This window comes from Triturus cristatus, chromosome 5_2 (genome assembly GCF_964204655.1).
Source record: "Triturus cristatus chromosome 5_2, aTriCri1.1, whole genome shotgun sequence".
Taxonomy (NCBI): Eukaryota; Metazoa; Chordata; class Amphibia; order Caudata; family Salamandridae; genus Triturus; species Triturus cristatus.
The window spans coordinates 335,454,161-335,471,570 of record NC_140588.1 but is presented as its reverse complement, the minus strand read 5'-3'; the positions used below and the strand labels follow the sequence as shown (position 1 = coordinate 335,471,570).

General features: G+C 45.2%; 1 protein-coding gene across 4 annotated transcripts in view; it reads right to left on the bottom strand.

The window, feature by feature from the left end:
- Positions 1-317: 317 nt before the first annotated feature.
- RNF182 (ring finger protein 182) overlaps positions 318-17,410 on the bottom strand; it is a 385,936-nt gene continuing 368,843 nt past the window's right edge. For all 4 annotated transcript variants that reach the window (XM_085606598.1, XM_085606600.1, XM_085606599.1 and 1 more), the window contains one exon: positions 318-4,040. In XM_085606598.1, the coding sequence (XP_085462724.1) occupies positions 3,092-3,835 (744 nt within the window). In that variant the 5' untranslated portion in view covers positions 3,836-4,040 and the 3' untranslated portion in view covers positions 318-3,091. The remainder of the gene's footprint in view (positions 4,041-17,410) is intronic.

The following is a 17,410-nucleotide window of genomic DNA, read 5'->3' as shown; positions in this document are numbered from 1 at the left end:
CATTGTCACACATGAGACATGGAGATGTTGCAGACACACAGGCACAATGTAAACATGGAAATGTCACAGAATAAATCTTGGCAGCTATGCCTCTGATCATAGGCGTGTTGATGAATTGGCCAACTGCGCAGTCTACTTGGATCAGGATGACCTTGTTTCTTCTTGTTTGCTCAGTTTCACTGCCGTAGTCCCAGCCGCAGCCTCCTCTGTCAGATTCCTGTTGCAAGCAGTTCCAAAGTGGGTGAAACAAGGTAAAAAAGCAAGCAAGAAAATGAAAGTGTTTATTTAAAAAACAAAGATAACAATAGGCACAGAAATGTAGGTTAGTTATGGAAACATGTTGTCTTGGACATTTTTTCCTAAACTGTGGCTATCAACTAAGGATAAAAGATTTTTTGTTAATTATTAATCTTACGGCCTTCCCAAGATTTGCCTTGAATCTAAAAAATAACTCTTAATAGTCCATAATGTAAAGAGGTTATTCATGTTAGAGGTCATGTGAATATACTAGAGTGGTTTCATCTCACTGGCATTTTAGATCTGAAAGATGTAAATACATTAAGCCACAGAAAAGTGTATTTTCCGAAAGTTCCTCTAAAGAAGCGTTTCAGTTTCTAGCTCCAACTTTCCATGGAACCTCAGAGATGTATTCAGATCATAACAGTCACATTTGCTTGCGACACTCTTTTCATAGGTGCTTCTGTTCGAACAACAAAAACACAACTAGTGAGCTCAGCTGAGCTCAGTCTTTCTTCTTGTTGAACCTGCTTTGGGTGCTGTCTTTCTTCTTGTTGAACCTGCTTTGGGCCCAGTCTTTCTTCTTGTTCAACCTGCTTTCCACTGGGTTCAGGCAAAGGAAGTAAATTATACTAACTGAATTTGTTTCATAGAAGGCATGAACATACGTCAAATAGAGGCATTTTAATCTACAGTAAATTACGCTTACGTTTTGGCCACGTGTGTGCAACTGGGTATCAACTATAGCTCACTTCGGTACAAAAGGCATGAACAAAGACTTTTTAACAGATTTTGCTATATCTTGTACAAACAAATCAATGCTACTTCATTGGTTACAAAATGAAATTGCAAATGTTGCTGCTAAGTGAAAAATGGTGCAGTGCCAAACAAACAAAAAAAATACATTTAAAGATTGCAGTATTGAAGCTGTATCACACATATTCAGCCGTAGGCATTGTTTTGTGTCCGTTCCTGTCTCCTTCTCAATACAGTGCATGTTAACGCCTCACACATGCCGTTTGCTTCTTTGACACAACACATTGCACTCTGGGCTGCATTGAATAAATTGCGCTAGGTGTTACTTGTTCCTAGTGCACAGAAAATGATGTGAGGGGTGTGTTTGCCTCGATTGCTCTGTGGCATGCATTGTGCATAATTTTTTCTGCAGTAACAATAGGTATTTAAACCATATTAGTCCAGTGTGACTGGTCAGTATACAATTGGTTACAAAGTTATTTGGCAACTTTATGCCGATCTGTGACTCATTTTAGTAAATCCATAAAAAATAATGGTATTGACTTGATCTGAATGACTGAATCAGAGTCAGTGTTTTGTTTTGTGATCCGTGATCCCTAATCCAGAGAATCAGCATTAGTTAATGTTCAAAGTGAAAAGTGTCCCCACAACAGTGCTTAATTTGTGCCGGTATTTTCCTGTGCTCGGCACCGGCACTTAAATGTCAATACCGGGACTTATGGCAGTCTGCCACATGGTGGCACTGTTTGCCTGATTTAGAGAAGAGCACAACAGCAGTTATTTATTAATTCAAAATACATTAAAATAACTAATGCCTGCTGCCCAGGCCATTAGCTTTGGGGTCCTGGAATAGTTTGAAATGTCACACTTGTGGGAGTGTGATAGTTAGTAGTTGTGTTGGTACTGTCATTGGCAGAGCAGGCAGGGGCAATGGGTAGTGTGAGTTGTGGTGGCCTCTTGAGGAGGGCCCTGGCACTTACGGTTTTACAAATTAAGCCCTGCCCCACAACGAGGAAAATCCGCCCGTTTAGAAGCTTTACCATAAGTGGGAGTTTAGGGTTAGTGAAAGGAACATGCTGGAATGACTTTCGTTGGTGATTGTTGGTGATGCAGGACTGGATCAGGAAAAATGTGTTCTATAATGAATTCCCCTGTGAAGGCAGGACCAGGTGCCTTCCAGGTGTGGAAAGAGAAAGGGACACTTGATATTTAATGGTGGTGAAGAAGAAGGGTTTTTCCGAAAGGCAACAATATTTTCCCATTGGATAGAAAAAAAGTTCAACGTGCAAATATGTCTTTCCGCATGAACACTCAGGTTTTCCATCTTGAGGGTAATTCGCATGAGTACCTTTTGGGAAGCATGGTCACTCCTACGACTAATTTCCAAGAGTGCTGTTGGAATTATGTGTGCCCCCTACGTCCAAATTCTACTAAAACATGGGAGGAACTGGAAATATTCAACTTTTACAAGTAAAGCTCTGCGGGTCAGATTTTTTACATTTTTAACAAACTACTCCCTAAAAATTCATCCACAAATAAAGCCTATTGTTGCTGCAGTTAGTAGGTCGCACAACGTATGCACCACGCAAATACAGTACAAACGGGGACAAAACAGTCCCTGCATCATTTTAATTAGCGTCACTCCGTGTAATTAATATAGACAGTCTGTTCACGCTGCTTACTGCACCTACGCCATCCCGTGATTGTTGGTTTTATAATAAGCACTCAGAGAAATCGAACAAAACATTTGAAATATGGTAATGTGCTTGGCTCCTAGTCACACAACAGCACGATGCCTTACCGTTTGGTTTTCCGTACTGCCACTGTTTTGTAAAATTCACAACAAAGGAGATGTGAGAATAAAATCTAACAATGGATTCTGAAAGCATCAAAGATTTCAAGTTCTCTTAAAGGTACAATAACCAAAAGAAGCAAGGCGCTGTACCATTCAGGAAAATTGGAGAAGAACATCTAATTGACAATGTTAATAAATATGAGTACAAAAATATAGAAAAATAACTTCTATTCTCTAAAGTGACTAGGTATCCGTACTACAAAAAGGATCATCGGTGAGTCTGCTATAGAGATGTATATGCTATCAAGAGGCCATACAGTCTAGAAATTCATGACATACACACTGGCAGAATCCATAAACCATGAGAATAACGAGGCTGGAGGGGACGAGACTGACGAAGACGACACCTAGGGTAACTTTCTTTGACACCAGTAAGTAGATCCCTAGAGGCAAAGAACTGAAGTACAGCAGACCTAGCAACCACACAAACACGCGCACCGAGGTCTGGCAGAGCAGGGAGGTGAAGTTCCAGACCGTCCAATGAGGGGTCACCGGAGGGGCAGAGTCAAAGGTCGTGGGCCTGTAGAACTCCACCACAGGGGTGGCATTCATGGACTGCGGGCTCTCCCTCTGTACTTCCATTATGGTGATGACCAGGCAGTTGGAAGAGCTGTGGGTGGGGCTGATGAGGGTGGACAGCCGCTTGGGGGTGAGCAGGAGCTCGGTGGGGTTGTCTCCCGCCCCGCCCTTCGCCTTCGCCCTGGAAGCCAAGGTCTGGAGGATGTTGTTGTCGTCGGGCAGGCTGCCCACGTCATCGTCAGGCAGGCAGGTCTCAAATCTGCAAAAGGGGCAGACGATGACGCCCTGCGGGGAGTCGCCAAAGTCGATGATTTTGTAGAGGCATTTGGCACACACCCTGTGACAACACTCGAGCACTTTGGGCTTCCTCTGTCGCAAATTGTAGCGGTTGTAGCAGATTTTGCATTCCATCTCCTCCGAGTTCAGATTAGGAGTCTCTGTGGAATCGTCCGCTAGCTGGACGGTCATTTTCCTCTGTGGGTGGGGGAGTGCACGCTGGACTGTTGTGAAACTGGAGGTCGGCGTGGTCGCGTCGTGGTGCGTCAGTGACACTGACTGGGCATCATTTCGCGCTGTGTGGACTTTGCTGCATACCAGAGGACCATTGAAAAGACGAAAGAGTCTCAACTCGCATCAGTCGTTCGGCACCACTGTTCCACGTGCAGCAGGCGGCCTGTGAAAATATGGAAAGAGATAAAACAGCACATTGTTAACATTCTCCTGCTCGACCATTATATGAACATTCGCCGCTGATGAAGACAGGTCCCGCCCCCCTATTTGCTGGATGTTTCCAGCTGCCAAGCTGGTCGCATTTGTATGCACAACATCGCAGACAAAAGTATTTTGTACACACAACATTCAAAGCATTGGCAAGCACGTTCGGTCTGCCCCGCGCCGCATCACTGCCAGATTCAAGCAGCTTTTTAACGATCAGCACGTCCAAGCTGGCTCCAGCAACTTTGTAGTAAAATGGAAGCATACATTGTTAAATCACTGTTATTACAGTACAGCTACTTTCCTTTGCACAATGTTTTTGTGTGATCGGGGACGGGCAAGGGTGTTGGAATTCTGACATTTTAACAGAACACGTGGTGGTATAGCGAAATACATACATTATGTTAGTCGATTTAATTATGCCATGAATATTCAACGATTCGTCACTGTTTTGAACCCCCCAACTCTGTGGTTTCGACTGCAATTAGAAAATAGTTTTTTTCTTAGTTCACTAATTCTTGTTTACAGTTGAACGGCTATGTGCCAACACTGATGGTTCCATGGGAAGGACAGAGTGGTGCCTAGTGGAACGGTAATGTTTTGTGGGTTTTACTTTTCTCAAACATAGGGCTTTAAGTGGGATGAAAAAACTGGGTGGTCTCATAAAGGGGCGTGACCACTGTAATTAAGGGCGTGGCTTAAAACACGTAAGCTAAAAATCTGTTTAGCATATTGTCCCGCCCAATTTGTATTTTGCTGTTTCTCTCATTGCATCCAGATATGATGCAACAAGTAACACTACAACAGCTACAACAAGCCAGGACGATTGGCTTTGTCAATGTTTGTTAGCTGCATTAGACAAATAATCAGCAACTATGGCTTGTATATAACATTGAAAAAGCTTCCACTTAATGCCCTGGTGACAACACGACAATGTTGCTGCTCCTGAGTTTCAAAAAGAGAAGGGAAATCCAGAGAGAAAATGACTCTAAAGTTTTTCCCTTCCCCTACAATGCTCACCTGGCATGACGTCATGCGTAACTTCTCCACTAGTGAGAAGTGAGCAGTGTGACCACGGGCACATCGATGTGCCTGCTGTCACTGCAGTCTGGAAAAAACGGACCGTCTGTGCCAGGGCACAAAACAGAGCCTGCTAGAGACCCGTTTCGAAGCCCCCATTAAAAAACTGCCGGTGCTCAGCACCGGTGAGACCCAGCCCACTTAAAGCCCTGCTCAGACCTTTCAGGTGGCTTCTCATAATCTGTGCACACACACTTAGGCTCTCATTACGAGTTCCCAGAGATACTGTAGACTGAATCTCTCTTTAAGGCTGATATTCCTGTACCTAAATCTAGGGATTTTGAGGTATTTCCCCTTGAAGGTCAAAACCGGGTAGTAATTTGTGTGTTTTCCCCAATCTGGGGAAAATAATGGCCCGAAATCTGCTTCTGTTAAACATCAACTTTTGACCAGGAGGTAAATGGATGAAAGAGCTGTCTTTTTGCCCACAGTGTGGGCACTGGGGCGCATGGTGGCGGGAAGGGCACAGTCGATGAGAGGAGAGCTGGGAGTGGCATTCGCTGCTCTCCCCACTGTGCAGAAACAGGGCAGGTGGGGTCCGGACACAGCAGCTGCCCGCAGCCCAATGCGCTATGCATCTTGGATACATCTCCGGCAATTCCGGCCCTGGGGGTACCAGATCCGATACATTCAGACCCAGTAATCTCTGGTCCCAGCCGCGGCTCGTGGAGGGTGTTCCGTGGGGCAGAGAGGTGGGGCGGGGGAGGGGGAGGGTGGGGTGTACTAAAAACCGGAATATGAATAATTAGAGGTAAGTAAACAATTAAATAAATAACACGAATTTCGTAGCGCGTGCTGCATCGCAAAATACAATGCAGCGCACGCTACGAAATTCGTTTTATTTATTTAATTGTTTACTTACCTCCAATTATCCATATTCCGGTTTTTAGTACCCCCCACCCTGCCCCTCCCCCGCCCGCCTCTCTGCCCCACGGAACTCCCTCCACGAGGGCGGCTGTCTGGTCCGGAAACACTACGTTTTTCAGAACGGCCTCAGCAGTAGCCATAACATGATGGTAACTTTGGTCCAGAGAAAGAACCAGATCTAAATAAATCTAACTCGAATGCAGTAAAATGTTTGCATGCATGCAGTGCCATCTTAACGCATGGGCACACTGGGCAGTTGCCCACGAGCATAGGGGCTCCATGCAGACCAGAATTTAACACTCATTTTCAGCTAAACATTTTTATTCCTGTGAGTGGTTGTGTAGGCAGGGCCCAGTGCACTGCTTTGCCCAGGGCCTAAAATGCTGTTGAGACGGCCCTGCATGCATGTCTGTACCTCTATAAATATATATTTTTAATACATATATATTGTGGCATGTTTGCATTTATGTATGTATCAGAATTGCCAAGTTCTACAAACCTTTCATGGTGTGAGAAGAAGACGTGGTGAGCTCTTGAATGGGGTGGGACCTTGAGAATGTTAAAGTCTAATTTATGGGGGAGGGCCATGGAGATGTGGCAGGGCTTTGTACCAAGCACAACCTCAGAGGCACTCCTACCATCCCCATCGCTTCCTTCTAAATACTTTTGAGATGTCCATGGCAGGATTCAAAACCCATAATGGACATCAGCTGCACAAAGCCTCCAAACTTGAGCTGGAAACTCACTCGGGGCAGGGGTTCCAGCTCACCTTGTGTTCCACTCTGTGATATCAGCTCTACACCAGGTGACTGAGTCAAGGGAGGTGATATTGTGTGACACATGGTGGCACCATGTGTCATGGCAGGTCTGATGCATGTATTTATATATGTATTCATGTATGTTTTTTTTGCAACAATATCTGTTTGCATGGCTGCTTCTATAAATATATATGTATTTATTTAGGGGTATGCCTGTATACTTGTTATTATGCACGCATGTTTGTCTTTATACAGATATGCAGGTTTCTGTTTATATATATATATATATATATATATATATATATATATATATATATATTCACTGAAAAACCATAGGTTTTACAGACGTTATAGTTAGGAATTAGCATTTAAAAAACCTTTGAAATTCACTGAAAAAACATAGATTTCAGGGACGTTATAGTTAGTTGGACATTGGACTCATATAAAACCAGAGAAATTCACCTGTTATAGTTAGTTGAGCTAACTATAACTCGTGCGCCCTCAATGCACTGCTGATGATGTCACATATTACATCACTCATGACATGGTCAGTGACACCACTGATGACATCACTGATGACATCTCAAATGACATCACTGATGACATCACTGATGACATCATCCAGTGAATGTATGTTTCTGTAAACTTTAAATATTTTTCATAGATATCTATGCCAAGGTGTATTGAAGAATGAATGCATTTACAAGTGCCTGAAAGGATTATTTAGTAGGTGCGTGACTGACTGTATAAGTGAGTGATTGAACATGTCTTACTGAATGCATGGGTTAGTGACTACACTGTGTGAAAGTCTGTATTAGTCTCTCAGTTGGTGTGTAAGCAACTGCATGGGTTGGTGCATAGCTACATGAGTATCTATATGGGTTATTGATTTGTTGTCTGAGTGTCTGTATGCGTCCCTGAGTGTCTGTATGGGTGGGTGGGAGGTGTATGACTCTGTGCATAGATGTCTGAGAGGGTGATTCACTGGTTGTATGGATACAAAAGCGCATCTGGGAAGGGCTCTATGGATGAGTTACTGTGTGTATGGGTGTGTTGGTGAGTGAATGAATGTCTCAGTGGTATATGTGTTACTAACTACATATGTTTTAAGGCACTATATGTAAGTGTTGGAGTATATAAATGACTAAACATGAGAGTAAGTTATTTGAAGAGTTCGTGTATAAATGAGTGTCTGCTTGTATCAGTAATTGTATAAGACAGTAAATATGTGTTAGTATCTCTATAAATAAGGGATATGGTGTGTCTATAAATAACGGACATGTGTGCATAACTGTATAAATGAGTAAATGGATGTGTGATTCTTTGCATTACTGACTGGGTGTGTGACTAACTCTATGGATGAGCGGCGGCGTGTGACTGCATGTATAGATGTATGAGTGCATATTATACTACTGTATTGATGAGTAACTACATGTATAAGTGACTGGATGTGTGTGTAGACCTAGGAAACAGTGAGTAGTATGTAGTATATGGCATTGTTGTGTGTATAGTTTCAAAAATGGTAGTCTGCATTTTAGAATGGGAGTATCAAAGTATATATTAGGGCATCAGTATGTGCATCAGATTATCACGTGGACGATGTCATCAGTGATGTCATTTGAGATGTCATCAGTGATGTCATCAGTGATGTCACTGACCATGTCATGAGTGATGTAATATGTGACATCATCAGCAGTGCATTGCGGGCGCGCGAGTTATAGTTAGCTCAACTAACTATAACAGGCAAATTTCTCTGGTTTTCTATGAGTCAAATGTCCAACTAACTATAACGTCCCTGAAACCTATGTTTTTTTTTAGTGAATGTCAAACGTTTTTTAAATGCTAACTCCTAACTATAACGTCTGTAAAACCTATGGTTTTTTCAGTGAATTTCGAAGGTTTTTTAAATGTTAATTTCATATTTTAATGTTTATAAAACCTATATTTTTTCTATTTTTTTGTAATATTTTGGAACTCTATTATACTTCTTTTTTTTTTTTACTTTAAAAATTAAGCAATGTTTTATATCTTCCCCCAAAAATATGTATATCTTTTTTTTTTTTTGAGAAAACTGCACTCCCATACCGGTAGTGGACCAAGCTCCATCACCACGCGAATCCTATCCGCCATATTGCTAAACTCGTAAAGGATGCACATTTCGTATCCAACGGATTCGTGGCACCGCATCCCGCGTAACATCATCTACGTATGAGTTTGCGCCAGCTGCTACATAGGTATCCGACGGGTACGCAGTACCAAGCCACGCGTTACGTCATGTACGTATGGCGTCGGGCCCGGGCGCGTTGCGTATGCACCGAGTGCACGCTGCTAGGCCCTGTGTTATGTCATAGACGTATGGTGTCGTGCCAGGTACGCCATTCCCTTGTGTCTCAAAACTATATCAAAATAACTTTAAACTGTATATGAGAGGAAGCGATAATCTAAAATATTTTAAACATTTATATATTTCTAACTGTAACTGTATTATAATAAATATATTTTCTCAAACTCTTGTCGGGTGAGGCCCCCTTGCGCCCTTGATGCGCGATTGCCATGTGACCTTAAAAAAAGCATTTGATTAGTTCATAACATTTCCCATTGTAACAGTTGGAGGACCCCACCCATTTTAGTCATTCTCTCTACAGCGTTTGATGAGACACACCCCTTCTGCTTTGAGAGCTTTTTTGAAAAGTTTTTTTGCTGTGTACACATATCTTCTACTACACACAACATGCAACGATCATCTTGATCAATATCCATGGTCTATACATTAGCCTTCCACGTGTGATCGTCATGCATCTCAAACGTTACATCAAAAATCAAATGTGTGTTACACGATGCCCCTGGTGTGTGTGTGTGTGTGTGTGCACATTATTGTGCTGCCTTTCGGTCTGGGTATTGCTGGGGTATCATCAGCCACGAGCAGAGTGCACATCCTAGATCACATGTGACAAACAGTAAACAGTGTACATTTGTATTGCTGTATCCTCTGTTGTCAGGCTTTACCAGTATAGTAGTGTGTCATATGTGAGACTTTCAGATTCACGTTTTGGCAAGCATTGCTTAACTATAATGAACGTTATCACTATTTATGATGTAGCCTCACTGCTGATCCTCCCTCCATCCGAGCACATTCACATGTGTGCGCTTCGCGATAGCAACACTTTCAATAATACCGCACACCATTGACATGAGTGTCTGCGCATATCCACAACCTTCACAACGACATGTGATGTTGGCCATTCATTGTTTTCAAACCGCATCTCATTAGCAATAGTTGCCGCCCTCCCGGTACATGCTACATTAATGTAAATTGCACATTCTGCGACGTCAAAACTGCAACAGAAACACACTTAAGTACACTTCCTGGCCAGGCAGGAACTGAACAACGCTCAGGTCTCCGGAACTATTATTCACATCCCTACGCTCACCTGGCGTTCGCAAGCCCAGCCCACTTTGCGTACGTATAAATAGGATAACGACGACGCCACATGTCCCAGTTCTTCTACACTGTCTTAGGTGATATGGCCGTATCCACCTCGCATATCACAATGCACAATAAAAAAAGGGATCCATGAGGCGTACGTCATCGTCTCAATCAACACTGCACCTGAATTGTGAACACTGCTGCCTGTCGTATTTGGACACACAACAATAACAGCAGGTGAGCAGTGGACCTATGTGCACAGGGGCTGCAATTGAGCACAATGCTGCGGGAGGGGTGGGGTGCATCAGCCTGGGTGCGCATGTACACAAACAAGCAATATTGCCCTGCTTAATAATGTGTTCTCTGACCTCATTCAGTCACATGTATGTCTCATTTTAAGGACCTGCTGGACCCTACTGTAGGCCTGAGCCAGCGGGTAGCGCTGCCCTTCAGACATGTGTTGAGTGCAGTGCTGTGGGAGGGGTGGGGTGCATCAGCCTGTGTGCAAAGGTGCGAACAACCGATGTTACCCTGCGTACCGATGTGATCTCTGACCTCATTCAGTCACATCTCTGTCTCATTTTAAGGACCTGCTGCACCGTACTGTAGGCCTGAGAAAGCGGGCAGCGCTGCCCTACAGACACGTGGCATTGGCTTTTGGGGCACTGTAGTGCGCTGATTACTAAGTGTACATGCACACAGGCTTGCACCATTGCATTACACACGCACATTATGCTTCTACCATGCGCTCTGTTCCTTTGTATATGAACGTTGGCATAACATATTATTATTTAACCTTGTGTATTCTCGTGCACTCCAACTCCTCTTTAAACCACGATTACCACTAACAGTTTGAAGATCGTACTTCAAGAAGGAAGAATACACTCAACTGTTGTTCTCTATTAACGTTGAAAGAAACCTTCATTTACCTCAAGACGTTTCCAATATTATATTTTTTCTCCCTTTTCAAATACTAGGTTAGTGGAGCAAAAATGGGCGTAGCGAGTGCTCACCCCGTGATGATGTCCTGGGCATCCTGACGCCTTCCACCGTGGTATCAAGACACCGTCCCCTACCGGAGACCTGCTGGGCCACCCTGATAGCGGCACCCCGGAGTTGGAGCTCGCACCGGCACGTCCTTGGACACGCCGGTTGTGGCAGGTGAGCAGTCAAGCCTAGACGCGCAGGAGCTGCAATTGAGCACATAGCGGAGAAAAGGGCTGGGGTACAGCAGCCTGGGTGCACAGGTGCAGGCAAGCGATGTTGCCATAGCTAATAATGTAATCTCCGGCCTCATTCATATCTCTGTTTCATTTTAGGGACTTACTGGACCGCACTCTTTCTAGCAGACCACAGCGTCCCAGACACATGGGTGACGGGAGGTGATCAGTGAGGCTGGGTGCAGTAGGCCGGCGCTCAGTCTCCTCCTCCCTCTGTTCTTTTCACTCTCCCTCTCTTTCTCCCTTCCACCCACTCACTCTCTGTCCCATTCTCACTTTCCTCCGTTCATTCTCACTAGCTTTCTTTTTCTCTTAGACATGGCACACATACTTATGTTTCTTTTTGTCTTACAGGTTTTGTACGCTGCTTCCGGAGGAGTCCCACCCACTTCTTTCATGTTTTACTGTTGTTCTCATAAAGTTACATTTCCATTTATTTGTGTTGTGTTAATAAAAGTTATTTTTTTTTACCAATAAATAATTGAGTGTATGGGTCTTCTTTTTCTGACCACACTCGTCTGTAGTTTATTGTGAAAATCGGCAGTTGATAGTAGGTTATAAGGGAAATTTTGTTTAATTTTCCGGTGCACCTACCAAATATAAGCCAACAGACTATTACATAAATGAAGCCTGTGTAATTGTACAACGGCAAGAGTTCTATGAGTGTATCACTTTATAACACCATGAGTACTGCCCGTGTAATTTCAGAACCAATAAGGCACTGCCTAGGGCCACCGAGGCTTCAAGGACTAGCGAGGCCCACCCTGCATATTTAAATAAAGCCCCGTAGGTTGCCGGTCCCCGGTCTTGAGTTGGCCTCGAAGCCCCCGAACAATTTGTAAACAATACCCGGGGAGGTGTCGATCCCCTAGTCTGCGAAACGTCTCTGTGCCCTCCCACACCTAATTTACATGTGAGATTAAGATCCACAGTGCTGCAGAGACCCTGCAATATAATAATAGGATTGGCCCTGGAACATTACCCACCAGTGTGCTCATTTAAATAAATGGGTGAGACCCCGCTTCATTTGTTTTTTCTCCATTTTTACCATCCGGTTCCGCTTTATTGAAACAATACAAGGTTTTCCTCCTCTCCCTTCAACGAGGATAACAAGAATTTACTATCACAGGGTGCAAGCAATGCTCCCGCCCTGTAATAGCAAAATATAAATGTCCCGCGCCTCCACATCCCGGGACATTGTATGACCTGCGCCTGGGAGGTGGCGCTCCATGGAACCATGATGCTTTGTTTCATGCATAACTACAGAATTAGTATAAACGCATACTAACACTACTTGCACACATGTGGTGCAGCAACCAGAGTGTAGTGAAGAGACAGAAGAAGCCCAAAATCAAAAAATATAAATCCTACCAGAGGTAGGATCACATAGTTTGATCAGCCGACGGCCCTGGGATGAGTAGAAACAGATTCACCAAGAAAACGGGTCTTCAGCACACGACCCTGGGATGAGTAGAAACAGATTCACCAAGAAAACGGGTCTTCAGCACAACGCAAGCAAGCGCAAAATCTTGGTGAGTGCTGCCTTCTTTTCACCTTCTCCCGCTCGTCGCCAAATTTATGTAGTGAACAGGAAGACAGCAGTGGGTCCGATAAGTAGATTTATTGCAGGAAAAGAAGACAGCTTAAACAGCCACCAACAGGACCAGACACCAAGGCATCTGTCTTCTCCAGCACTGTGTACAAACTCCCCAGGATTCCCCTCATGACAGCCCTACATTCTAATATTACATACTTACATTATAATATCATTACATACTAACATTGTACTATGACTTACATTGAAATAGTACACAGAGCACATCACTTAACAGCAATGAGCTCACGGTTTAATCCCCGAGTCTTCAGACCAGTAGGGGTGAGTAGTTCACTTCCCACTCCCTGTATAGTATAAACGCATACTAACACTACTTCCACAGGTATCCTACAAACACCAGAGCACATCACTTTACAGCAATGACCTCCCGGTTTAGGCTCTAGGTTTCATACCTGACTGTAGCACCAGCTCATCTCAGCACCTTGTCACTCTGAGCAACACCACCCTTTCAGACCGGTAGGTGTGACTACTTCGCTTCGCACTCCCCCACAGAGGTTACAGTGCTCCTATCCTCCTGTTTCCTACTCTTTTCGTCCTTTTTTCCCCTTACTCGCTTCAATGGAATCAAAAAATGGCGGCCAACACTTCCTAGTTGCAACCGCTTACAGCGCTCACAACCAATAAGCAGCAAGCTCGTGCTCGTAACACCTCAGCCAATCAGATGGCAGAATTCCCAAATATCGATATCTGTAAATGTCGATATTCTTCCAAAACTACCAAATGGATTTACACCAAATAAACAAAAGCATGCTTTCTAGACCAAGACCCTTCTCCCTGCCAAATTTGGGGTAATTCCGTTCATCCGTTCGACCTGTTGCCTTGTCTAAAGTTTCCTATGGAAATTAACATGGAAAAAACATGTTTTGGGACCCCCATTTTTTCTAAGGCCCCCCTTGACGAATCACCCCCAAACTTCCCACGTAGGAGCTGCTATGAACAAAGAATTAGTTTAGAAAATGTCATGAAGATTCATCAAAGAACGCCAAAGTTATAAGCAAAACAAAAAATGCTCTTCCTTCGGAAACTTAGTCCTAACTATAACTACCTACTGGCGACTGCCAGTAGGTAAAATTTATATATATATATATATATATATATATATATATATATATATATATATATATATATATATATATATATATATATATATTCCAAATGAAAGAGGCTCATGATTAAGGTGCCACACCTTTCACTGCTGTTGTTCCCCAAACAAACTTATTTCCCACTGGGTCGCTGTGCACAATTGGGCTGGAGCCCCGCATCAGTTTCACCTTCACAACACTGGTACACGTTGTTCCTTTGTTTTCACTGAGACCAGAATGCTTAGAGCCACGCCCACTTAAGGCAGGACCTAAAAACATCACTGCGCGTGAGGTGAAAATTTCAGCAGCTGTGTCCCTCAAGAGATGCCAGTGAGCAAGAGCTATGGAAGCCCGAAACGCATTTGGCGAATGTTACTGCTGTTCATGATGTACTCTGTGCCCTGCATTCCTCCCGACAAAAGAAGGTGATTAAACATGCTGTGTGTGGCACCTTAAGCGTGAGCCTGTTTCATTTGGAATATATATATATATGTTCACTGAAAAAAACATAGGTTTCAGGGATGTTATAGTTAGTTGGACATTTCACTCATTGAAAACCATAGAAATTCCCCTGTTATAGTTAGTTGAGCTAACTATAACTCGCACCCCCGCAATGCACTGCTGATGACGTCACATATTACATCATTCATGACATGGTCAGTGACATCACTGATGACATCTCAAATGACATCACTGATGACATCATCCAGTGAATGTGCGTTTCTATAAAATGTAAATCTCTTTTATATATATTTGCCAAGGTGTATTGAAGAATGAATGGGTGTATAAGAGTCAGGATGGATGATTAAGTAGGTGTGTGACTGGGGGGCGCTAGAGGGCGCCAGACCGACATGGCCGCACTCATGTGAGGCTCTCGCCAGCCGGGCACTTCAAGCATCCGCCATACCCATCCTGAACCCTGGAAACTAGAAGTAACGAAGCTCGAGGGATCCTTAGAGGTGGCTGCAATTTGAGGCGAGTTTGGCGTGAATCGGTGCGGTGATGGCGACGAAATCCGCCCTAACAGGTCCCGCGGGAGGCACTGAAGTCCGCAGGCGCATGAGAGACGGCGAGCGCATGAACGCGACTCCGGTGCTCACACGTGGTCACTAGGCCCGGACCTGCCAGGGGAACCAATCGTCACCAGATTGCCGGCGATAGTGCTGGGGAGCCTGAAACAACGACGAGGCAAAGGAGATGGTGGGTCACGGAGGCGAAGTAAGTTGCGGCTGACAGCTGCATGACGATCCTGCCACCCGGGGGCTCAGGAGGTGAGCTTTGACACATTGCGCAGCCCCGGCGAGCCCTGCACACCCAGAGACCGGCATCCCATGCACCCTACCTGAGGGAAGAGCGAGGCGCACTACGATGCTGCTGTGCCTGTACCGTCGCAAGGGAGATCGTCCAGAGGAGGGGCACCTACTGCAGGAGCGCCTCGCGAGCGTATACTGACCTGCCGAGTTCTGCTACAGGCCCGAGGTGAGGAGCGCTGCTGCCCTGCTGCGGAGGGTACATTGGGAGGAGGTGGAGTGCTCCCCCTTGACATTTCGCCTCACGCACACCACACTGGGAGACCATGAATCCGCCAAACTCACGGGAAGGGATTTGCCCGTAAGGCGGTGATAGCTACCCATCGTTAACCAACCACTGGCCGGGCGGTATATACACGGACTGGAATGACGACGCGATTACGCTCCTGACCTTCGGAATCGTCTCTAACGCCAGTGATCTACATCGCTAGGGGAATAGTGCTACTGAGGCGGGAAATGGACCGGCGAAATTGCGGCACAACATACCCTATACCTGCCTAGGACTGCGCTGTTCAGAGGGTCCCGCTCTGGTGCTTTGGAGTGGGGGACGACGCTGCATGATCCACCAGCATCATGGGGAAGACGGATAATAAACAATCTAAGCTCCCCTTCGAGACCCAAAAGAAGAAAACCCGCACCCCACTGGCGGGAGACGGTGACTCGGAAGGGGCAGATGCGGAGGAAGTGGACTGGAAGGCGCTCCTTCTCAACATGCAGATGAGTCTCTCTTCCATTGATTCAAAGATCGATAATATGTCCAGACGATTGGACTCTGTGGTACACCGACTGGACCAACAAGAGGAACGGGTCAAGGAGACGGAGCAGCGGATTTCGGGGCTTGAGGATGGGGCGGCGGCCAATGCCAACACTGTCTCGCAGAAGGTTACTGAAAGTGATAGCCGATAAGAATGAGGACTTGGAAGCGCGATCGCGACGAAACAACGTGCGCCTTGTTGGTCTGGCAGAATCAACAGCAGTGGGGGAAAATGAAAATATTCATAGAGAAATTGTTATCCGAACTCTTTGGCAAGGAGGCCTTTTCCCCATGTTTGGTGGTGGAGCGGGCCCATCGCTCCCTGGGCCCTCGTCCCATTCCCGGAGCACCCCCGAGACCAATCCTTATCCGTTTCCTGAATTACAGAGACCGCGATACGTTACTACGCCTGGCACGAGAGAAGCAGCCGGTTCAGTATGAAAACACTACGCTTTCATTTTTCCCTGACTTCACGCAGGCTGTACAGGAGGCACGCCGGAAATTTGGAGCAGTTAAGAAACGCCTAATTCAAAGTGATATTCGGTACTCCATGCTCTACCCGGCGCGCTTGCGAGTGGTCATCCATGGCAAGACGCACATATTTCAGAACCCGTCCCAGGTGGAACTCTTCCTAAAAGATCATAAGCGTACTCACGAACCTGCCCGAACATCTCCTGGGAGAGAAGGCTCCCGCTCTCCCACATCAGCGCTGGACTGACTAGAGGGGTATGATTGATATGCTTATTTCCCATTACACTGGCACTGCATAGGACTATTTAGCCTCTATCGCACAGGGAACCTCACTACTTGTTGTTTCCCTTGCTGGGTACTATGGGCTTGGATTGATGATAAGTAGAATAATACCCAGATTGATTCCAGGATTTGACTGTTGCTATATAACTTGATCTTGCTCTGGCACACCCTTCCCCCTCCCGCATAGCTTGCCGCTGCTAACCCCAGCGGACGGCGGGTGCAAAATCGGGGGAGTTGGGGTGGCGGGTCTGGAGCCCCGGTGTTTCCCAATTGGGTATTCCCCAACAGACTATGGGTTGGGTTGTTGCATTGTTGTGGGTGGGGGTAGATGCTCGGCATGATTGGGATGTCGTTGTGGGTGGGGGAGGGGATGTTTACGGGATGGTTGTTATTTTGTTTGAACACAGCATGTATACCGTCACAATGCACAGGTCGTACTCACCTTTTGAATCATCCGTGGTGA